Source organism: Microdochium trichocladiopsis (genome assembly GCF_020744255.1).
Source record: "Microdochium trichocladiopsis strain MPI-CAGE-CH-0230 chromosome Unknown B0I36scaffold_6, whole genome shotgun sequence".
Lineage (NCBI taxonomy): Eukaryota > Fungi > Ascomycota > Sordariomycetes > Xylariales > Microdochiaceae > Microdochium > Microdochium trichocladiopsis.
In genome coordinates, this window is record NW_025763549.1 from 184,151 (window position 1) to 206,396 (window position 22,246).

The window sequence follows — 22,246 nt, forward strand, 5'->3', positions numbered from 1 at the left end:
TCGAATCCTGGACGAATCTGGAGACTTCCTTGGGGGCAATTGCGCGGCTCAAGACGTTAGCTCTGACCACGCCTCCAGAGAAGAGTTTGGGTGCCGGCTTACAACCTCCGGTTGAATGGCCAAGCAGAGGATTGATTGAACTGCAGAATGTGTCTGCATGCTACAAGTTAGTACAGTTTCCTATAGTTCGAGTCCCCACAGTCAGTTAATATCCTTCAAGTGCGGATTCGCCCACCCTCCGGGGCATTTACTTGACTGTAGTCACGGCTTCGCTTGATCTCCAGACAGAGGCCATGGTGTTTCGTTGCATTAAAAAGAGTACATCGGCTACGGGCATAGTGTGATAGCCGTGAGCCACCGCACGATAGACACTCTCAACGACATGGAGGGCCACTTTGGGACAATTCTACAAGTACAAGATGGCAAGATACTCGCGTCGCCTTCAGGCTCGCCCAACTCGTCAAGGGTCAAATGACGAGTGAGCTTGAGTCTCTCAGATACTACGGCCAGTTAACGCGAGTAATACTCGAATACATACTCACATTTCCGTGCAAACTTTGCGTTTCCCAATCGGCTATTCTTTGTCTCAGTGGTCGGCAAATCCTTCATGCTGGTGGCAGCTCCAAAGTCTTGTACGACTACTTGGCGATAGTTCATGAAGAAATGAAGTGCCGGCGATGGAAGATTTCACCCGTAATCTGTTGGGTCATTGTGCATGACTCTATCAGGGACTAACAATCTCGCGGAAAATGACCTCAATCTAGCGAGACGCTGTGCTGAAAGTCGTTGTTACCATCGTGAGTTCCGCCAAGGTAAGATTCAGTCGAACTGACAGAAATGGCATCTCTTCATTCATGTATATACTAAAGCAAATAAACGAGTGACATAGGATTTCGAGAGTGGCCTTATTTGGCCTGAAATTGAGGTCAGCGGCCACCAGTGAGTTTCCATCATGCTACACTCGAGTGTATGATACCCAATACAGCCAGGCTATAGCCCATCATCTGCTTGTAATCCAAAGCATCGTTTAACATAATGACTGAGAATGAGATGATGATGTCTTTAAAAATACCGCATATGCTTAACGCGAGAGAAGACGTCTTTTTAATCTAGGCGCGGTTTAGCAAGAGTTAGCGGCAGAAGGTTTAGGTCAGATTACTAACCACTGAGAATCCTGTCAGGTTGAGGCATATAGAGAGAAAGCAGCTTGCTAGCAGGTACTGCCAGATTGCTTTTATCTCATCCAGAGCTGGTAGGGGAAGGGCCGGACTTGCGAGAAGGCCGAACAGAGTACAGAGAGGGGCAAGATAGTACAGGAGGTCGATTGGCTCTAACTCTAGGCCGTATGCCGTGAACGCCTTTTGTGTTAAGACCAAGCGGGTTGCATCTGCGATAACGGCGATAATCTGGATGCACACTCCGAAGACAAAAGGTTGATCCCAGTTTCCCGCGGCGATGATTACTCCTCCCGTGATTAGTGTAACATCGATACACTTTCTCGCGGAAAAGAAAGATATGCCTGCAACAAATCCCACAGCATAGACGGCCGCTGGAGAAAAGGCCTTGATGATTTGAATGAGAGACAGATCAAGCCTGAGGTACGCAATGTTCCCGAATATAATACTTGTAGTCAATAGTAACGCGGCGGGAAGGAGTACGGAAAGATAGATCGAGATTGTAATCGAGCCTTTCTCTTATTACGCTATGCCCTTCAGCTCAGATAATCCCCTCTCTTTTATCTCACTCCGCTACCTCCTATTCTCTACGAGCCCCCACGGCGCAAAAAAGATCACTATCTAGAGCTTATTATATCGCGGCTTCTACAGATTTATTATCGAAAGTTGTTAGCTCGTTGTTAATAGCCTGGATAATTATATGGAAATCAATCGTGGACTTAGGAATAAGTTATAGAGAGCGTATCTAGTCCCGTGCAGTTGCCGAATAGCAAGATACAATGCTGCCGTCATGCAGGGATCCCAGTAACGTAGATATCTCGGGTCATGGTCTCGCATGATGGATAAGATCTGCCTGGCATGCGACGTGGACGGCTTTGGGTCCAAGGCTGCTAGTGCGGCATAATCGGGTGATTCTAGCGTGGATTCAGACTGGCAATGCTGGTGAGCGAGTAGCACCATCGCGGTGTGGTACAGGATGGCGCAAGTAGCTCCAGCACTGGTCGTGAAGATGGCGGTCTCGCGGTTAATGCCCGTGCCGTATTGCCGTTAACTGTTTAGACGATCTTGATCGAGGTCTTGTCGTCGAGCGATGACCATGTAGCCATACTATTCCCGACGACTCCAATTCTTTCATAAGTTGAGTCTTCCTCCCCAATCCGTCTCAAAACAAGCCAATACTTGGTCTCCCCCGAATCCATGATCCTCGCACACCAAATTTCGTCCTCATCCTTCCAAATCCACTCGCCGCGCTCATCACACAGGCGAACGTCCGGGACAAACATCACCGGCTCGTGCTTGCGCACGTGGATAATGAATGACCCCCGCCCGAGCTGGCCCAAGGCAGCCTGAGGGCCCTTGATGCCCTTAGCCACTGCATACCCGATATGCATCCACGGCTTATTACGGCGGAGGTTCGAATCATCCTCGACGCACAGCGACGCTCTCACTAGCTCCGCCGAGAGCATCAAGAACGACTCGCTCCGCTTCACCTGTCCCCGCTGATCCGTCCCAGATGGAGTACTCCGTACCTCCAAGACCTTGGCGTGGACAACAGGCTTATCCCATTCCGGCGGCCCAGCCAAGGGAACCAGAAACCTCACCGGAGTATCGGGCGACGCCCAAGACCACGACGGTGCCGGACGGACGTCGTTAATAGCCAGCCTCGCCATGTCAGTGGCGTTGGTTCGCTCGAACAGTAGCGCTTGAGGTAGGGTCTCTTCCCACTGACCAGAGAGGTACCTCATCCCGAGCGCATCCACCATCTCGGCGGCGACCCCGGAAAAAGCTGGCAGGCGATCCGTCGAGAACGTCAAGGACCGGTTCGTGTACTCCTCCACCATCTCCTGCCAGCGCGCGAGCAACTTCTCCCTACGCTTCGCCTGATTGATCGTACTCTTCGTGCTTCTGCCCACATGCAGCGCGGCGTAGTGCGACACCTTGGGAGGCAGCTGGCCGGTGGTGTCGCGGCTCGCGTACACGCCCATGTGCTGGGTCAGCGACGCGTCCTTGATGCCGCCGCAGTCGCAGTCCAAGATCTGCATGCACTCCCAGAACACCTCCTGCGGGCCGAAATGCAGCACACGCGGCGCGAGGAGGCGCTCCTGGTAGCCCCACGCGCGAGCTAGTAACGGGAAGGAGTCCTTTTGTTCGGCGGGTTTTGCGTACCGGCTGAAGTCGGGGTGGACGATAGCAAAGCGGAGGGAAAGGCGGAGGTTCTGGCGCAGCTTGGCGGCGTCCGGGAACAGGATGTCGAGCGTCTCGTCCTCGGGGTCGTCAGCGGCAATCCAGACGGCTTGGTTGCTGCGGACAATGCCGCTGCTTGGGGAGGACGACGCGGTCGCGTACACGGTCAGCCACGAGTTGCGGTAGATGCTCGCCATGCGGCTGGCTTCCAGCTCCCAGTCCGCCGTGCTGTCCTGGATGATACACAGTGAGTCGATCCACAGATAGCGGATGCCCAGCCGGCGCGCGATGTGACAGGCATCCCGGAAGGTGGCGGGCAGACTGCCAAGCGGTATGCCCGCCTTGTGCTGGTCGATGGTGGCTGTCGTGGTGGTCAGGGGTTGCTCGCCTCCCCAGCTGTGGGACAGCGAGATGTACCGCCCGGTCTGGCCGGAGGACTCTATCAGTCGGATTTCCAGCTCGTCGTCCCCCTCTCCGCCAGCGCCCTCACCAAGGTCGAGAATCCGCGTGGGGAGTGCAGTGGGCTCATCATTCCCGCACAGCTTGTGGTTGGACAGACACTTTTGAATCCAGGTATTCGCCACGTCGAAACTGCTTTCCGCCGCTGTGTCCCCACGTGGCTCATACGGCTGTTGCTCGTCTGTCATGTACCAGCGGTACTGCAGCTTGATCTTCTCATTTGGACGCGCATGCCTGAGTGAGCCGTTTGGGTCCGCATACACAGTCATCTCGCGGTGGTTTTGGAACCGGAATGATGCATCCTCACCGAAGCGAGTCGCCACGTCGGGAATAAGGGAGAGGAGTCCCTCTAGCATGTTAGCGCAGTAAGGGCAGCCATCCTCTGCGTGCGTTCGGGTTACGTGCAGAGAGGACCACCGCTCCCGAATGTGTGCAGTACACAAGTTGCAGTTGGGGTCGCCCCAGGACCCGGAATAGCGGTATCGATCCATGTTGATATGTCGGTCAGAGAGTTGAGTAAAGGATTCGAGGTTCGGGATTGGGCTCCCCATCCATTTTAAACCGTCCCTGGGGGGGTGTTGCAGGGTTCGGCGGATAGACACGCCGACTGACACGGACGATGTCGCTGTGGTCAGTCAACTACATTGACGGCTTTGTGCCCAACTGGCAGGACACGTACTAGGTGGGGCAACTCCCCGCGTCAGCAGGCCGTCAAGTCGCGCCGGGGTCCGCACAACTTCTTCAGCTCCTGGCAGTCCAGCGGCGTCAAAAGCGCCGAGAGGATGCGGCGGAGGTGGGAGTAGGATGTATCTCTGTGCACACTGAACCAGCTGGAAGCGCCCGAGTCAGAAGAGGCCGTGTTCAAGAGAGATACAGATCTGCGCTTGAAGATCATGAAGCTCCGTTGCACTTCTCTGGGCGTGGGAGTCAAGATTGAAATTTTCATTGGGCCACAATCTTGGACTTGCGCGGGATTAATGGAGGCTGGTAAGTCTGACTGTCCCGTATTGATGGTTTGAGGACCATCTGAAGACGATACTACAACTGTGCGCTAAAAGTCATCACATCCCAGGGGGTCCCTTGTCGTCGAGGCATGATGACCCTAGATGACGTCAGTCTGTGTCACGCCGGTAGAGTCAGTTAAGTTATTTCCGACAGAATAATGTGGCTGCCGATATTCCTGGTCTTGATTGGCTCGCTCACTTGCAGTCGTATTTGCCGATGGTCGTACTCCCTGCATACAAATTAGGAACGTCGTGGGCCCTCGGACCCGACACCCTAATGTACTAAGGGACCGTTGTGGCTGACCTGAAAATCAGGGGACCCTTCGTCAGCGATCGTGGCGCAGCCAGGACCTGGCGGTTAGGAAACAAGGCAGGGTTAGCCGGGAACATATCGTGGATGTTTGCTGTCTGTCATTCCTCGAGATGAAGCTGATTCTATCAGTCCAGAAAGCGTCGAGCAAGCGGATTGGCGTTGTGATGCGTCATGAGCCCTATGGATTCCCTCACTGATGGCGAAACACGCCTGTAACAAGGCTGTTGCGGCCTCGGCTACGATATTCTTGCGGAGAAGGTGCCTGTACCCCGACCTTGGATATGCGGTCGTTGTCGGACACTACCAGCATCCAGATGAGGGGTACACCGCAACTTAACGATCCCTAGACCAGTCCCATACAAGCTCCACCAGGCACCTCGATGCGGGGAGGACCAGGGGAAACAAGACGACCCCCAAACGCCCCGTCGAAATGCCTATAAGGTGGATGACCCGTCCTGCTTTGCAGCTTCCCTGGCGATTGACTCCTCACTACATGTTCTTCCGGCCATAGTATTTATCAGGCACGCAAGGATGTACGACACAAGAGCCGAAGTCGAGGCGCTGGCCGCCAAGACAGAGTGAGTCTCCCTCCCAGACTTCCGGATTCCATCACTATGAACACTTTGAACCTCTACAAGCTCACAAGACTGACAAGATCCTCTCAAACACAGTCCCGACTTTGAGCAGGTGAGCGACGGATCAGCCAATAGCCTCAGATACTTGCCCCTGTCCCGCAAGCTGACACCAAGCCCTCAGCTCATGGCCAGCGTCGCCAACGGCGGCGGACCCGGCAACCACCCGCGCGCCATGATGCTCGTCACGCCCTTCGAGCAGATCGCCACCTTTTGGCAGACGATGCCGCAAGGCCCCAGCCTGCCCGACACGCCGGCCCAGTACACTGTCCGACCGACCATGCGCGACGGCTACGAAAGCGAGGCCCGCGTGTATAAGTCTCAGTCGGCGGCTGCTTCCAGCAAGACGCCTCTCATCGTCCTGATCCACGGCGGCGGCTTCTGCGTCGGTCACTGGTCCCATGTCGGCGTCCACGCCCGTGCGCTCGCCCATCTGTACGGCGCGACTGTGTGCAGCGTCGCCTACCGCCTCGCGCCGACGCACAAGTTCCCCACGGCGCCTCGGGACGTGTGGGACGCGCTGACGTGGCTGACCAGCGAGGCCGGGCTCGCAGCTCTAGGGAGTGACGTGGACCCGGCCAGCCAGGGCTTCGTGGTAGGCGGCGTCTCGGCCGGGGCGAACCTCGCAGCCGTGACGGCGCAGAAGGCCGGCTTGCTCTATGCAGATGGTTCCGCGGAGAAGCTCCCATTCCCAATCACGGGCTGCTGGCTGTCACTCCCCTCGGTCTACGACCAAGAGGTCGTCCCGGACAAGTACCGCGAGCTCTTCGTCTCGCGCGAGCAGAACGCCCGTGCCCCCGTCATCAACACTGCGGCAATCGACTATGTTCGCGCGACGTACGGCTTCGATGCCAAGTCGCCCGAGTTCACCCCAGGGTATGGCCAGGGCGAGGATGCGCCGGCCAAGATGCCCCCGACGTATCTACAGGTGTGCGGGCAGGATCCTCTGCGCGATGACGGGCTCATCTATGACAAAGTGCTTCGTGACAATGGCGTCAAGACTAAGCTGGACGTGTATCCGGGTGTGCCGCACGGGTTTGCCGAGTTGACTGACATCCCGCTCGCGGTGAAGAATCGGAATGACACACTCAAGGGCTTCTCATGGCTGCTTGGTAAGGAGAAGGAGCCTACGGACGAGGAGTGTTTTGGGGCGTGGAAGGTGGCTGACGAGACGGCCACTGCCCCTGTCGAAGCAAGTGGCTGAACAGAGACATACACAAAGAGCAATGTATACAACGGGCCTCTCGCCATGACGCGGCGATTCTCAAATATCTCAAATGCTCGCCAATCAATTTCATGTGTAGTATGCTAAGAGCGTGAAAATGCATAATTGTCTACTCAGTATTCCAACATCCTACTTCGAGTGCCGGGGACAAGCAAGGGCATGACGCGCGTCCGGAAGGTCACTATGAGATGTTGTTTCTTGTTAGCCTAATTAACAAGCTCGGTCACAGTCGCACCAAGCTTCGATGATGCAGCATTGAATGCAGCTGCGATCCGAGCAGGCCCCTGTGGTCTGACGTCTTATCTTGCAAACAGAGTCTTCCAGAGCCAGATTGGTGTATCCCAGATCTGCGATTCAGCTAGGGCCGGCGATCTCCTGTCTGAAACCTCAGGTCTGATCGTTTGTCCAAGAAGGTTGTAGAGGCACGTTAAGATCCAAGCCTGTGAAGCTGGCGGCCTTCTGTAAACCGGATAGCCGCCAAGATGAGCCGGTGAATACTACTATGATCTTGGAGAACTTTCAAAAATTAGCTTCAGTACTTTGAAGAAGTATCAAGAACTTCCCATACCCCTAAAGTTCTATTGCAAGGAGTAGGCTCTTTGGAGGCCGAGAACTCAAAGTTTTCCGAGATAGCGTATGTCGAGTAATGCTTGCGAAAATGAAATATGGTTACCATGAGCAGGAATGCGAACAGTCCGAGGACTTTCCTAGGCGCTATCGAATTCGACATAGCGGTTAGTTCTTCTCCACAGTAGTGCGTTCTAGCAATAGATTGGTAACGAGAATTATGGTGGGTTGAATATACAGTATGGTGAGAACCTCATGTCAATGTGAACTTTCGTAAGCCTGCTTACTAACCCTCGATGCACTTCTTGCCATGGATATGGCTGTTCTAGAGCGGGGAGTCCCTTAGACGAGTCACCTGTCAGCATGCATAAGTGTCCGAGAGAATGTGACCACTTGAATTTGGACGGATAATCACAGGTTATCTAGATTACTCGTAATCACGCATGCAATTCATTCCTGTAAGTCAGACCATATTCAGACTCAACGTAATCTAGCCGAAAACTGGACCTATGTCAATAAAGCGTGCTTACATCGAACCACCGCAAAACTACTTGATGGCTGCTCATTCACCGTCGAGAGTGTACTTCTCCATCAGCTCATAATTCGGCATTCGGATCTCGTATAATAAAGACATCTATGCGAGTATCCTTGGACTAGCTCCGTTGAGCCACATCTCAGCTACACCAACAACGCATCAGAAACCTTGCCACAAAGGTAAGTATCAAAATGGGGAGTGTAGAAGTCGTTCACCAAATCATGCAGCCTGCTTTGCAGGCCAACGGCCTCAGCAGCAAGACAGAGGAGCGTCCAGGGCTTCTGAATGTCTCCGCAAATGAAGCGATGGCTTTGTTCAAGGATCGCGTGCAAGGCACTGGCGCCGTTCCTGGACTACATCTCAATACCGTTCGTTATCGCTACAGCCTCCCTGACGAGCAAAAGATCAGATTCCGTGTTCGAACGTTGCAAAAGCTGCGCCGCACTTGGAAGAACGATGAGACAGAGGCCAAGTTCCTCAATCTGGTGCGGCATATCGAATCGGATGGTTGTGCCTTGTTCGGAGGCCTCGTCGATACCTCTGTATTCGAAAGACTAGTTTTGAAGTACGATGAGGTCCTCGAAGAGGCCGGCAACAAAACTTTCATGCACTCTTACGTCAATTTCGCGCACCACCCAGCCTTTCTGAAGGACGAAGAATACACAGATGCGTTCGGCCACCCTCTCCTAATCTGTCTCATCGCGTATCTCATGGGTGGCCCAGTCCGGGTGATCGATCTGCGAGGGAAAGACACCAATCCTATCAACATCAACGCACAAGATGATATGCTCCACGTTGACAACACGCCTTTCAAGGAAGAGTACAAAATACTGCTCACTTGGCGGCGCGGCAAAGCTCAAGGCGCTTCTGGTCAAAATTTCACGTTCCTCCCTGGCACACATAAGGGGAACCGGGATATCCTCGTCGACAACTGTGGAGATCCTTGGTCCACGGAGAGGGATAGTTTGTTTGTCAGCCATGAAGCTCTTGATGGTCTTTTTCAATTTCAAGAGACAATCGGGGTGCCCCGTCGCGTTATCGAGGTCAATTACCCGGAGAAACCACTGGCTGCGGTGTTCCCCGCTGGTTCTTTGGTTCATCATCGCTACAGGAACATGAGCGGAAGCCCTCGAAGTTGCATTATCGCAGCCTTTCACCTTGCTGTTCGCAATCCAGGCGAGCTCATCCACGCTAAGTTTCCGTCAGGCTCGAAACGATCCCTCCTAGAATTCCTTGTTGGCTTCCAAGACGGCGATTCGGATGACGAGTTTACGGATATTATCTGCGATAATGCCAAGCGCATCGAAGAGATGATCTGGGAACTTTCGTCACCCTCTGCTGAGAGCATTCTGGTGGATCTCCAGGGTCTTGCCATGTCACCGGAAGACCTGATCAAATGGCAACAGGCGGTCGTGGCAGCTCCCAACGCCTTGGAGACCTAATTGGAACGCAAACCACGATTCTCCAGCCTGGATTTCGATGACACTGTGGCACTTACCGAATTCCTTTCCACCTCCATGTTCTACGACAAGCATGGACTTTTACATCTCATTCTTTACGAAGATGGGCATGAGGAGATTCGAAAACCGGCCCGAAAGAGAATTGGGGAAATGCAGAAGGACACCATGGCTCTGCGACTTGCGCATGGATGCCCCACATCACTCGTGGCCATTTCTCCTCGCAGGACTTGCTTCAGCCCGAGACAATGAGAGTCGTCGCTGATGCGATAGTCGAGATGGCCAAACGCCCGGAGCTTTACCCTAAAGTGCCACATCATAATGTCACGTTCGAGTTGGCGTCCTTGAGATACCTCTTGAAAGACCTTGGGGAGGCAATCTTTCGGTGTGAAGGGACCGAGACTTTTCTTTGCACGTCGCTGTTCTTGTTCTGGGCTGGTGAAGAAATTGTACCATACCTGAAGGAGTCGGACCAAGCTGTCGTGAGACCCCTTCTTGGGATGTTCCTGAGAAACTATGCGGCTTTTCTTCTCCTTATCGAGGGTTTGAATTGATGGGTTATGGTAATATGCTTTCATTTCTGTTCCTCTAGTCCCTGGTCTTTCTTTCTAGGTCTGTCTCTTCATTAAAAAATGCCTCTTATTACACAATCATCTGAAGATGACCTCGAGAACTTGTACCTTAGTTTCTGGCCGTCGCAGCAAAAGAGTAAAAAAAGCATCCAATCACATTTTGTCTCGACGCAATCTACATGTAAGCGAACACATCCGCGTCCTCTTGATTTAAAATTCAGCCCTTGTTGGCGATCATGCACGTTGGCAGGCACCCCTGTTTTGCGGCATTGCCAGCCTTGGAGGCCTATGAGGCAGGGTTTAACGCAAAATGACCCGCACGATAACTTTACAATAGATGCTGGCCACCCTGGCATACTCACCTGCAGTTTCGGCAAGTGCGCATTCATCCGCAGCACTCAGTGATTCGATGTCGGCTTTCGCGAACAGACCTAGTGTCACATTATTGCTATGAGAGCGACTCACCCCGCAAGCCACAATGCCGGATCTCGCCTTTCACGCCCAGCTCCTATACGTGCGAATTTTCATGAAGTATGGCCGGGTCTGGCAGTTGTCTGAGGCGTGTTCAAACATCTTTCAGTATTTATGTTTCCTTGAGTTCTTCCTCCATGACCCAGAAGCATCATTGACGTTAGCAGGTCTGAAGCAGCTGTTTCTCGCGCCCATGAGAGACGGAGAATCGGAGCGTATCAAAACACACATTGCCATCCAAGCGGGCCAACTTCTGCTTCTCTACTGCATGTGGTTGTCCTACAGGTGGCATGCTCGCCGGTCAATGCGAGACCCCGTTGACTTCGGCACGATCTGCGCGCTTTTACCTTGCTGGGGCCTCCTGCGCGGGGCATACTCTCTACGTCGGTTGGCTCTCTCCAGCAACAGGGTGCGACACCCTCTGACGCCCATCAGCCTAGCCTCCGTGCTCGCTGTGCTCGTCAGTAACCTGGGCTATTGGCTAGGTGCTCGGAGTCTTCGAGTTCTGTGTTTCGTGCTCCCTCTGCTGTACGCGGACACGCGGGGCGCGGTCAAGACACTATACATAACTTCACATGGCTTGCTGGGCACACCAGACATTCCTGATGGCTTTGCCAAGAGGCCGCGCCTCGGGCTGATCGCGGCCATGATGTATTGGGTCATGCTTTTCAAAAATTACAGTTACACGCCTCTACCGTTCCGTGCCCCTTCCCCAATATGCTGTGCTGCAAGAGTCCTGTACTTTCTCATGTCGCGCCACATCCCGGCTCGCATAGTTGATCCCATCACTGGACATCTGCCCGCAAGTGCCCCAAAGGATCGATTCTGCCAGGTCTGTCGCAGTACCATTTTCGCAGCGCTTACACAGCGAAAGGACAGCCCGGAAGAAGGTCGGTCTGAAGTTGCAGCAATCCATCACAAGAGGACCCGGTCGCTTAGGTAGTCAGCTATGCAACGTTGCCGAATTTGCGTGGCGGTCTGACATGCACTTACCAGATCGAGGCCGCATCTTCTTACGATAATGCCGTGGTATTACACAACAACCTTCGAAGTCACGGGAAACACGATTGATATCAATCACAGAGTTATATACAATCTCTACCGGTTTCAAATCCTCAGTATAAAAGAGGATGTGGCCGGCCTCACTCTGCATGATCTTGCCAACCACACAGGATCCGATGCAAGCCTCGATCAGGCAAGAAGATGGCTCGGAAAGTGCATAGACAGCCATCAGGACTGCGGATCTGACAGAGACATCACCTTTCGGCCTTCGCGGCTTCTATACCTGGGCAGTTCAGACATCCGCCTCCACACTAGCCAGGACTACCCCGATGACCTCAGGTACATGACTCTAAGTCACTGCTGGGGGCGCCTGCAGTCTACCAGGCTCCAACAGGGCAACCTCGACTTCTTTCGTCGCAACGCTATACCGCAAGAGGCACTGCCAAAGACGTTTCGAGATGCCATCCGCCTCGCGCGTCATCTCGGTGCAGACTACCTATGGATCGACCGCCTTTGCATTATCCAAGACTCGCTCGAAGACTGGCAAGCCGAGTCGGTCATGATGGGCGAGGTCTACCGAAACTCGCTTTGCAACATCGCTGCTACGACGGCACTCGACAGTTCCGAAGGATGTCTGTATCCTCGGGACCCACGGATGCTGCAGCCTACGCCTCTTGTGGACGGCTTCTACCTCTGCAATCGCACCAGCCTGGATCATCCTTACCACCTGTACACAAGGGCATGGGTGCTCCAGGAGATCCTGCTCGCCCCGCGAACGCTCCACTGCGCCGACAGCCAGCTGTACTGGTCGTGTGACGGGATGCGAGTGTCCGAGGAGTTCTCTGGCGGCTTCACCGGCTGGACTCCGTCGATGTGCAACCACCCGTTCCACGGATCAAGCAAGGGGTTCGTGGAGGAGACTCTACGGGCGATGATTGTGCAGATGCGCACGGCGGACGAGGACCTCATACCGTCGCGGCGCGGACCACGCCCCTTCACGCTCGTGGCCTACCTGCACACTCAGCCCTTTTGGAGCTCTGCGGTCAGGATCTGGGGCCAGCTCGTGGACATCTACACGCGCACGGATCTCACCTTCGACACGGACCGGCCTATGGCCATTGCAGGCGCGGCGGACGCGTTCCGCCCATACCTGGGAGACTACAGGTGAACCCCGGTTATGCGGAATAAAGGAGACATTCCGTTCAATCCGCTAAAATGAGGTATCCGCAGTATTGAGGGGAGGTCATTCTTGAGGTATTTCACGCCTATCCAGGCTCTGTATTCTACTGAAAGTACATGCGGATATCTCTCTGCTGTAAGGCTTCAATTGATGAGTTCGTAAGTACCCTTTCCTGCTTATTGAGGTAAGAAATGAGGCCAGTATCACCACCTGATTGCTCCTGGTAAAGGCGCAGTCGGCGGAGGGCCTCTAGGGCCTCAACTATGGTGATTCGTGGCTCAATTTCAAGCTCAGCATTATCGTCGTCGTCGTCGTCGTCGTCGCTATTGCCTGCCGGGGTAAACTGGTCGAGAATCTGCTGGTCAAGGTCGTCGGATTCTTCAGTCAGATTCTCGTCAGCCGGGTTCAGGAAGTTATGGATGTTCATCACCTCCTTGACGTGATGATTAGCCTGAAGCCTCTGCAAGCCGTACGTAATCTCGCGAACGGCTTCTTCATGAGTAGCAGCAATTGCTGCCTCAAGTGTGGCCTGCTGGGGGTCTCTAGGGGCCTCCATGAGGCCTTTCTTGAAGCACTTCGTGATAGTTTCAGGAGTCACATCTAGCTCCCAGGCTTGGATGCCCCATCGCAGAGCCTTTAGTACGTTCATTGTACTAAGAGGGTCTCTACCGGCGTCATATTCCGACAGCATATAGCGTACCCAGTACCGTCGCCAGTGAGATTTCCAGGCTGCAATGATTCCCTGATCAAGAGGCTGTGTTTTGCTTGTAGTATTGGGTGGCAGCCATATGATAGCGGTGTTTTGTAGGGGGGTCGCACTTGTCAGAATAGCTTCATATCCGGCTTCATGAGCAGAGAAGTTATCCATCAGCAAAATGACGCTTTTACCAGCCATTTGGCGGTCGAACCAACGTAGCCATTGCTCAAATATAGTCCCTGTCATCCAGGCCTTCCTATTGTGAGTCCATTCTAGGTTCATATGGCGGATATCGACCCCCGCAGCGGTGAAGGCGCGAGGCCTTTTTGCCTTGCCAATGAACCATATTGGTAAACGGTCAGTACCTGACCAATTACAGCAGAGATGGGCTGAGATCCGGGCCTTCTCCTTTTTGCGGCCTGGAAGGCTGCGCGTCGAAAGAGAGCGATCCGGAATCATCTTCCAGTAAAGACCTGTTTCGTCGCAATTGTAAATGTCATCATGGGAATACTTCGAGAGGATCTGTCGGATTGAGGCCATCTCCTTCTCAGTATTGACGATATTGACACTGCCTAGCTCTCCATGCTGTACGCGTAGTTTTATATCGTGTCGGCTTTGGAAACGATAGAGCCAGCCGTTCGAGAACTGCGGCGGCTTTTGGTCCTTGTATTGAGGCATTTGCGCCCAGAATTGCCGTGCTTTTGCCTTAATGACTTCGCCCGTGATAGTAATTGAGCTTTCAGCTTGCTGGCACCACATATATAAGGCGCCTTCGAGGTCGCGGTGAGGGTTATTATTGACCCGCGTCAAGTCGAGGGCGCGTGGCTGCTGTAGTGGCTCGCTTAGGTACGCGAAACGGCTGCCGAGGATGTCGGTAATGGAGGATGTCGAGATAGGCTGGTCGTACTGCTTCAGGAACCATTGCTGTAGCTCGATATGGGAGTCTGTCGGACGGAGACGTCGTCGTTCGCGAAGGGCTAGCTTCTGCGCAGTCGAAATGCGTCGCCGCGACGGCTTCAAGTTGGAGGGTGCGGTGGCGCGGGGTGCCATTTCGGGGGGTCAAAACGCGGTCCAAACGCGCCCCTATTTCACTCGGATTAGCGGATTTAGGTGGTGGCGATGGCCTCGCTTTGTGCGTAATCGATGAACGCGAGGGATTAGCGGAATCGCATGTGTTTTGAAAGGAAACAGCCAGTTCATCCGCAGAAGCGAGGGAATCCGCTTATGTGAGGTCCGCATAACCGGGGTTCACCTGTACTGGGCGGGCATGTGGGAGAAGTTGATCCCGGGCCATCTGCTTTGGTCGACGGTCAGGAACCCTCTCTCCATGGAGACTGTTCCGCACTGTACGAGGCCAAGTGTCAAAAGAGCGCCGAGCTGGTCGTGGCTGGCACTGGAGGGGGTGATCGATTACAAGGATTCCTTGTAAGTTTATGGTCTTTTACCGTTCTAATTACTTGCTTGGTGTCCTCGTCTACCTTTTCCCAACGACGTGATGGGATGGCAAAAGGAAGGGCGAGAAGTATCGTGACATTTGTTTAACATCAGAGCCCCGCATAACAAAGCATATTCCTGCCCGAGGATACATTCGTCGCACACCTCCTCAAAGCAGACGTCATCTCGGCGGTCGACATCCGCCTGCACCTCCGCGGGCCCCTCATTCGTGCCGCCTGGACCGGCGGCGGCATTCTTGGTTCCGTCGCACGCCCGATTCGGGCGTGTCCAGGCCTCTGGCTCCGCTCAAGCAAGAACAAAGGCATTGTATCGGTCCACAATGCAGCCTTGGACAACAGGTGGACCTTCACTCTCGGTGGAGGGAGGCTTGCGGAAGGCGCACCAGTCAAGGTCTTCTTTGATGTCCACGAGGAGGAGGGATGTTTGGTTTCTGGCAGTGTGGGCTGACAGGCACAATGATGAAATGAGAATGTCTGGGCTTGTCGTGCAGGAGCGGGGCCAGGGCACTGCAGGGGGCTCATTCTCGAGGTTGGGTAAATTTGAAGCCTCCGGGGTTGCTGCCAGGGAGTTCTTGGAGATTGAAAAGAGTGAGATTGTGCTGGTGTGATAATTGGCGGCCCATTTAGAACTCCAAATCAGCGCAAACCCTCAGCACGGCTAAACTCAGTCGAGTCAATGCTGGACGGTGCTGACTCATGCAAGATGTGCGTGTACTTCGGGTCCGTCCACAGGGCTGGTCAGATTCAACTGTGAATCCCCAGTAGACATGCTTAATTGTTGAATGCTCTTTAAAAAAGGACACCTCTCTCTCCTCTCTTCCCAATCCCAAATAGCAACTTCATCATGACACTTCCTCTCAGACCTAATCTTCCCATACAGAGCATCAACTTGGCTTCAGGGCCCGACGACGTGTACGCAGGTGTATGCGTAAGCCCACAAGTTAGTGCAGTCCGACCCTACAGAAGGGTTCCACTTGATGAGTTGAGCTGCGGTGATCCCGTGCTGGCCCGCGATGACGTTGCACGTGTCGCCAGGGCGGACGAAGTAGAACTTGTCGCAGTTCTTGACCATGTCGGGCTGCTGAGGGCTCGGGGTCACGACTCCCGAGGGAGAAGATGTAGGCGTTGGGTTGGTCGTTACGGTCGGAGCTGCCTCTACCCAAGACTCGATGCAGTACGACTGGCCGGTGATGAAGTTGCCGCAGTCAGGGGTGATCGATGGGTTCTTTGGGGGGTTTGTCAGGTTCAGACTTTCGAATGGGCTTCTCACATCAGGTCATTGCGGAGTGATCCTGCTTACCATGAGCCTGAAGTCGTCGATCGAAAGTCCCCAGATATCGGCGGTCTCCTTGCACGACAAGCTCCCATCGTTGTCCTCCCACCATGTGCAAGGCGAGATAGTGGCGGGGTCATAAGGGAAGTTTGGCTTCAAGTCTCGCGTGCCAAGGCCCGCAGCGCCGTCAGTCATCCTTGAACCCAGGCTAGCCGCGACGGATTGAAGCGTCAAGACGCCCAGGCCAAATTTGATCTTGCTGGCGGTGAACATGATAGGTGGGGGCGATGCGTACAAATCTGTATCTTCCTTTTTCGTGTCTGTAGGGATGCGATGAAGCTGATAGCTGAAGCTGCCTTGAGCAAAGCGCGTGATCTAAACAATGGCAATTTATATATTCGTGTTATCACGCCTGAGAAATACCATGACTACCATCAAACCTCTGCCATCCTTCTCGCGGCGAGCAACGTGGCATCGGGTAAACGTCCATTTACACAGGGTCAGTGATCCTTTGAGTGGAGCACGAAAGGCAACATGTGCCTGGTCTGCTCGCTTGTCTTCAAAGAGTAATATTGCCTTACTGTCCGAGCTAGCAAGTACTGGGCGGATGGTCTCCTTCCAAAGAGCACCCTGGGACGGGCCAAGATGGGCGAGGACCTCGAGCGTGGGGACAACATGTTCCAACACCAGGACAACGCCACCTACAAAGGTGTTTTTACAGATCCGGTGTATGCCAGGGCCCCGTCTCCACAAGTGTGCGCGGGACAATCCTTGCGGCTTATCGCCAAGACCTCCAGGATCATCCAAAGGCTTGCAGTATTTCGCGGCAGCCCATTGGAACTTGGTACAGCGCGTCAAGCCCAGATTTTCGGGCGTAGATATTGACTGAATCGAAACAGAAACATCGTCTGACAAGAACTACTTCTGATTATCACTGCCATCAAATATCGGCCAATGGAAGAATTTCGAGTTTAGTAGTAGAGACAAGATACCAGGTCGAGTACTTCGTGTAACACGTGAATGGAGGCATGATTTATGTTTGGAAGCTACCGAGACCTCGCAACTGTGCTAGCATTCTCCCGGACTCTAACAAAGTGGGCGATGTGATAGCTGGGCGGTGGCTTGGGGGGTCATAGCGCCCATGTTTGTGGACCACGACCCGTGCCCTCGGTAACGAGGCAGTGGTTCCTGGTGGTCGTGAATCCGCCATGCTACGATGTGATGCGCGGTCCTAGACTAGAATAGACTGGGAACCGGACGTTGCATGCCCCAACATGTCAGTCGAGCACTGGAGGAACGGCGTGGGGAAATCACCGTCACTCACCTCTACACACTGGCAGGTCGTGGGAGGAATCGTACCATTGTAGTGATGACAGCTGGCCGATTGGGCTTTGCAGCCTGACGGAAGATGCCGAGACCAGTCGTCAGCTGTTCGTGTGCCCGGACGAGCGGATTGATGCGGGCCGTGCAGTATCTCAAGCCCGTCGAACTCTCGGTTAGTAACGAACCTTCTAACCTCATTTGCCCCTTCAACCTGAACCCCTGGATGGACCTGGGGAAGCCGTTCCCATTTTGCGAGACAGGCATCGTCGTCGCATGGGGAACACTGCCTCGGCTACCCGCGAAAGACTTGCATGGCAGTATAGCACGGCTCACCACGTCACCAGCCTTACTGACGGGTCCATTTCCACCATTGGAGACCTGTCATAATCTTGCTTGCACTGAGAGCAACGGCTTCTGTGCATCATGTCCAAGCAGAGTCGATGGCGGCGCCACGAGTTCCATATGGCCTCATCTCCATTCAGTCAGGTGAAATGAGCTGCTCATCTCCGCTTGCCCGCACTTGCCCGCACGTCTCGCCCTTCGGCCCTGGGGAAGGACAAGACTAGGACCCCAACGCCCGATCCCCACCCGTCAAAGCTCCCTCCACGAAAGTTCCCCAGACTTTTGCGGGGAAACGGGTGCGGAGCTAGCAGGGAACAAGTCGGAGCAAAGGAAGCATCATAGGCTGCAGACAGGTCTATTGGTTGCATAGCACGCCCCAGTGAGAAACCTTGCGTCTGCATCCAACGTATGGCGTGGTGGCGGCTGGCATCTAAGATCCTCAGTAGCTGCCGTTCGTCGTGACAAGGGGAGCTTAAATGTCCCGAGGTGCCCGAGGAGCTTTCTGACAAGAGAGCCCTTTCATCCCATCGCAACAGTCAAGATTTTCCATTGACTGACAGTGGAAATCATCAATCGAGCATTTATCGAGTAGGACAAGACCGATAAGATGGCGGAATACAACGCAGGCCACATTCAACACGACAGCAACAGTGGCTTGAACGGCCACAACGGCCACAACGGCAGCGATCACATGCATCTCGGCAAGGACATGCATCCCGAGGACGCCCTGAAAAGGATGCGCACGGCTGGCAGCATTTCCATCTCGCCCGAGCTGTTCGAGAAGCTCTACCTGTCGCCCCAGAACAATGTCAAGGGCGACCTGCGCAGGACCTTTGGCAACCCGACGCCTATGTATGTTAAACGTACCAGTTGCTCCATGACCCTTTTCCCTTCATCGCGTCTGCTGACGTTGGTCATGAACAACAAAGCGCCCTCGTAGGCTTCATCATCGCCCTCGGGCCCCTCGCCTGCGACCTGATGGGCTGGCGCGGCGCTGGCGGCAGTGGCTCGGCCTCCATCCCCGCGTTCCTGTATTTTGGCGGCGTTCTGATGCTTCTCGGTGGCATCCTTGAGTTCTTCCTGGGAAACACATTCCCCTCGGTCGTCTTCTGCTCTTTTGGAGCCTTTTACTTCACCTTTGGCAGCACCCTGATCCCCCAGTTCTCCGCGTACGCCAACTATGCCCCTCCCGGCGGGGCCGCGGCTGAAGGGTTGGCCACGCAGGGTTTCAACGCAAGTTTCGGTGAGCAACTGTTGTCACATGATCTTGAGGATGTATTCGGGGGAGTGGCTTAACTGACTTCGTGGTTTGTATTACTGCCTAGGCTTCATCACCTTGTCCATGGGCCTGCTGTCCTTGGTCTTCCTCGTGTGCGCCCTGCGCACCAACATCGTCTTTGTCATCATCTTCATCAGCCTCGTCACGGCTTTTGGCTTTGTCACGGGTGCCTACTGGGCTCTAGCCTCCAACTACACTGGCAACGCCGGGTTCGCGGGCAAGCTCCTGGTGGTGAGTATCCGTCCCAGTTGATCACGCGCAAGGGATGGTACACTGACGTCTTGGGTTGTTACGCAGGGCGCCGGCGCTTGTACATTTGTCGCTACGGCCTGCGGATGGTGGATCTTTGTGGCCATCATGCTCGCCGCACTCGACTTCCCCTTCGTTCTTCCAGTTGGAGACCTGAGCACCGTCATCCGGGGAATGAGCGACCGGAATAAGGAGAAGGTTTAATAAGTTTGTCGCAGACAAGCTGGAGAGAACACGAGCCCGCGGCAGACAGACACATTTCCGTGTGGCTTCTCGTGCCTTCATTGGGTTGCACAGGACTCGGCCTGGGTTTCGACGACCTTGAACTTTGTCCAGATTCGTTGGGAAAACGGACGTCTGATTCACGTAATTATTGAAGCAAAATTGTAGGAGTATAGGTCTGGACATACATAATAAGATTGACATCTGGTACATCGTCCCAGCTTCTAAGTCTCGACCTAACAAAAGATCCAGCATCACTTGAATTTTGAACGCTCCCTTCACCGCCTGCTTGCACCTCGAAAACTACCCTCTCTTCAGTCTCAACAACACGGGCGGCAACGTGATGAATGGCGCATCCCGGATGGGCCTCACCCTTCAAGGCTACGACCAAGTTATTGCTCTTCCGCAGGCCAATGTCAACCAAACCCTCGAGCATCACTTCGAGATCGATGAAACCGCCATGGCCAAGTTCAATCCCATCCTTGACGATGAGGCCGATCCCGGCTGCTCACTCATTGGAGTCATTGAGCCATCCGCCATTGATGCGGAAACGGCCGATCATGCGTACTACACCGGCAAGTTCAAGAGCCGCTCAACATACGCTTGCAGATCGAAGAGAGCCAGGGCCGGAATGCAATGTGCTCGATCCGAGGTGACCTAGCCATTGTGGGAATGAGGATTAATTTCTTTTGGAATTGCTTTACGGTAACTAAAATTATGCAGAATACGATACCCGTCGTACTCTGTTACTGAGACCCCGCCTTACACATGGCCTAGTGCCTGAACAAGGTTCCGGGTGGTCGGCTGGGCCGCTCGCTAGGGGAACGTCCCGACAGGCGCACCCCGCCGTTATTCCCGGAATGGCAGCTTATATCCTCAATCGATAAGATTGGGAGAGAGGCAGGCCCGGGCGGTCGCCTAGTCCTTTGATAGCTCTTGGGATGCCTGCCTCGAGAGTTTTCGTAAGCTCTCGTGGATCCCAGGGCGGATGGCCGGCCACCTTGACAAAGGTCCAACTTCCGAGAAGTCCGACTTGCCACACCCATTAGAACCAGGTCTGTCAAGCGCGCATGACGGCTTCTCGGGCAGGGTACCCCAAAACATGCACATGAATAACTCCGCCATTCGTGCAAGGAGACCAGCGCCAGGCTGCGACGGCTCGAATAGAACCAAGGCCAAAACGTGAGGTGCTCGGCCCGCGACGATCTGGCCCTCGTGCGAGTCCTTTCCGATTTTCTTGAACTGTTGACGATGGCCGAAGTGGTGTAAAATGTGGTACCTGCGCACCCTTGTGCTGATTCCACCGTTCCCGTTCGTACTCGTGCCGATGTAGAGTTCGGGATCTTGCGCTACATCCAGCGCTGCAAGAACGTCCATGTAGGCCCCCCAGCGATGTTCCCGGAATGGAAGTTTGCAGCTCGACCTCAAGAGGTCGGAGAGGGACACGTCTGACTTCCCGCCCAGCTCTTGAATTTCCCGCGGGATACCTGCAATAATCATTCGCGCAAGCCTTTTCGGGTCCCACGCCCTGATCACTCCCCAAATCGTTGGTGCAATTTCTTGCTGCCCATTGGGGTTGCCGCGGAGGGATGTGGCGAGTATCCCCAGGACAAGCTCGTGGTAATTGCAAACAAGATCCGTGAACATCCGGACAAATCGCTCCCCGTCTTCCGTCAATGGCCGAGTGTCTTGCAGGTGGTCTGTCAAGGGGTACTTCTGCTCGAGCCTGGCTTTCATGTTGTTGGTAAGCTGAGCTGGGGGGTCGCGCTTCTCTGTTGATATCCCCAACGTCCCAGGGTTGGTATCTTCCGGCTCAATGTTATCGTGATCATTGCCTTCATACTTGTCGTCGTTCTGTTCAAGTTCGTGAAGAACTTCAGCAATGAGCGGCATCGCATCCGCTTCTTCACCATCGTCCTCTTCGCTGTCGTACTCGTCGTCAGAGCCATTGTTGGAGCCGTCATCAGATTCTTCGGTTTCATCGTCGTCATTGGCATCATGGTCACATCGGGGGGTGCCCTCATGATCACCTAAACAACAGCCCCCTTCGCCGTCTATATGCTCAAGGAAAGGGGCGTTGGAAGTATTGTCATTGTTGCATGTGGCCGGATCTTCGTGTTCGGGCCCCTTCCCGGCACGGTCGGGAACGTCCTTGGATGTAGAACACTTGTGGCGCTTGGTGTTCTGATTTTCGCCGCCTGGAGCAGGCGCAGGAACGGACAGGCTGGTGTGGGTGCGCTTGAGCGAGGCGGTGGACTGTGGGCTGGTGAAATGGTGCAACGTAACTTGTCGTCGATTGGTGGACATTGGTGCTAATGGCTGCCGGGAATTGCCCTGTGCTTCCCAGCCGGAGCCGTCCAAGAGAGCCATGACGATGGTAAGAGCGTCATATTGGATGGCGAGCTCCACGGCATCCTCTGGTGCCACGAAAACGGCTCCAAAGATCGGACAATGGCTGGCGCCAAAGGCGCGCTCGATGTACCCCTCTTTTTGTTTAGGCGGTTGGGAACGCCACGGCGAAGAGACTCGTTGCGCACACATATCCGTCCTGTCGGCGGCACTGGACATATTTTCTTGTGCCAGTGGGCACTTTCGGCCAAATTGACGTGGTACTGACGGGAATGGGCACAG

General features: G+C 54.3%; 9 protein-coding genes across 9 annotated transcripts; 4 read left to right on the forward strand and 5 right to left on the reverse strand.

The window, feature by feature from the left end:
- Positions 1–2,199: 2,199 nt before the first annotated feature.
- B0I36DRAFT_324572 (heterokaryon incompatibility protein-domain-containing protein) lies at positions 2,200–4,355 on the reverse strand. Its single transcript, XM_046154124.1, has one exon. The coding sequence runs from the start codon at positions 4,307–4,309 to the stop codon at positions 2,231–2,233; it is 2,079 nt and encodes a 692-aa protein (XP_046011077.1). The 5' UTR covers positions 4,310–4,355; the 3' UTR covers positions 2,200–2,230.
- A 1,174-nt stretch (positions 4,356–5,529) lies between these two features.
- B0I36DRAFT_290013 (Alpha/Beta hydrolase protein) lies at positions 5,530–7,161 on the forward strand. The gene is made up of 3 exons (XM_046151692.1): positions 5,530–5,713; positions 5,807–5,822; positions 5,892–7,161. Exons 1-3 carry the CDS (start codon positions 5,667–5,669, stop codon positions 6,969–6,971), a joined length of 1,143 nt encoding a protein of 380 aa, XP_046011078.1. The 5' UTR covers positions 5,530–5,666; the 3' UTR covers positions 6,972–7,161.
- A 1,154-nt stretch (positions 7,162–8,315) lies between these two features.
- B0I36DRAFT_374543 (uncharacterized protein) lies at positions 8,316–10,105 on the forward strand (the record flags this gene model as incomplete). The annotated part of the gene is made up of 3 exons (XM_046160284.1): positions 8,316–9,469; positions 9,563–9,758; positions 9,779–10,105. 3 exons carry the CDS (start codon positions 8,316–8,318, stop codon positions 10,103–10,105), a joined length of 1,677 nt encoding a protein of 558 aa, XP_046011079.1.
- Positions 10,106–11,615: 1,510 nt separating this feature from the next.
- B0I36DRAFT_363417 (heterokaryon incompatibility protein-domain-containing protein) lies at positions 11,616–12,764 on the forward strand (the record flags this gene model as incomplete). The annotated part of the gene is made up of 1 exon (XM_046158799.1): positions 11,616–12,764. One exon carries the CDS (start codon positions 11,616–11,618, stop codon positions 12,762–12,764), a length of 1,149 nt encoding a protein of 382 aa, XP_046011080.1.
- A 2,195-nt stretch (positions 12,765–14,959) lies between these two features.
- Positions 14,960–15,635, reverse strand: B0I36DRAFT_126230 (uncharacterized protein). The gene has a single exon (XM_046148120.1). The coding sequence runs from the start codon at positions 15,447–15,449 to the stop codon at positions 15,018–15,020; it is 432 nt and encodes a 143-aa protein (XP_046011081.1). The 5' UTR covers positions 15,450–15,635; the 3' UTR covers positions 14,960–15,017.
- Positions 15,636–15,822: 187 nt separating this feature from the next.
- B0I36DRAFT_363419 (uncharacterized protein) lies at positions 15,823–16,473 on the reverse strand (the record flags this gene model as incomplete). Its single annotated transcript, XM_046158800.1, has 2 exons — positions 15,823–16,152; positions 16,228–16,473. 2 exons carry the CDS (start codon positions 16,471–16,473, stop codon positions 15,823–15,825), a joined length of 576 nt encoding a protein of 191 aa, XP_046011082.1.
- A 1,679-nt stretch (positions 16,474–18,152) lies between these two features.
- On the reverse strand, positions 18,153–18,927 carry B0I36DRAFT_324584 (uncharacterized protein). The gene is made up of 2 exons (XM_046154125.1): positions 18,795–18,927; positions 18,153–18,717 (listed from the first exon to the last, which is right to left on the reverse strand). The coding sequence occupies exon 2, from the start codon at positions 18,578–18,580 to the stop codon at positions 18,338–18,340; it is 243 nt and encodes an 80-aa protein (XP_046011083.1). The 5' UTR covers positions 18,581–18,717; positions 18,795–18,927; the 3' UTR covers positions 18,153–18,337.
- On the forward strand, positions 18,575–19,597 carry B0I36DRAFT_246040 (uncharacterized protein; the record flags this gene model as incomplete). Its single annotated transcript, XM_046150205.1, has 4 exons — positions 18,575–18,717; positions 18,795–19,108; positions 19,191–19,375; positions 19,442–19,597. 4 exons carry the CDS (start codon positions 18,575–18,577, stop codon positions 19,595–19,597), a joined length of 798 nt encoding a protein of 265 aa, XP_046011084.1.
- Positions 19,598–20,533: 936 nt separating this feature from the next.
- On the reverse strand, positions 20,534–22,183 carry B0I36DRAFT_384461 (uncharacterized protein; the record flags this gene model as incomplete). Its single annotated transcript, XM_046161005.1, has 1 exon — positions 20,534–22,183. The coding sequence occupies one exon, from the start codon at positions 22,181–22,183 to the stop codon at positions 20,534–20,536; it is 1,650 nt and encodes a 549-aa protein (XP_046011085.1).
- Between the last annotated feature and the right edge of the window lie 63 nt (positions 22,184–22,246).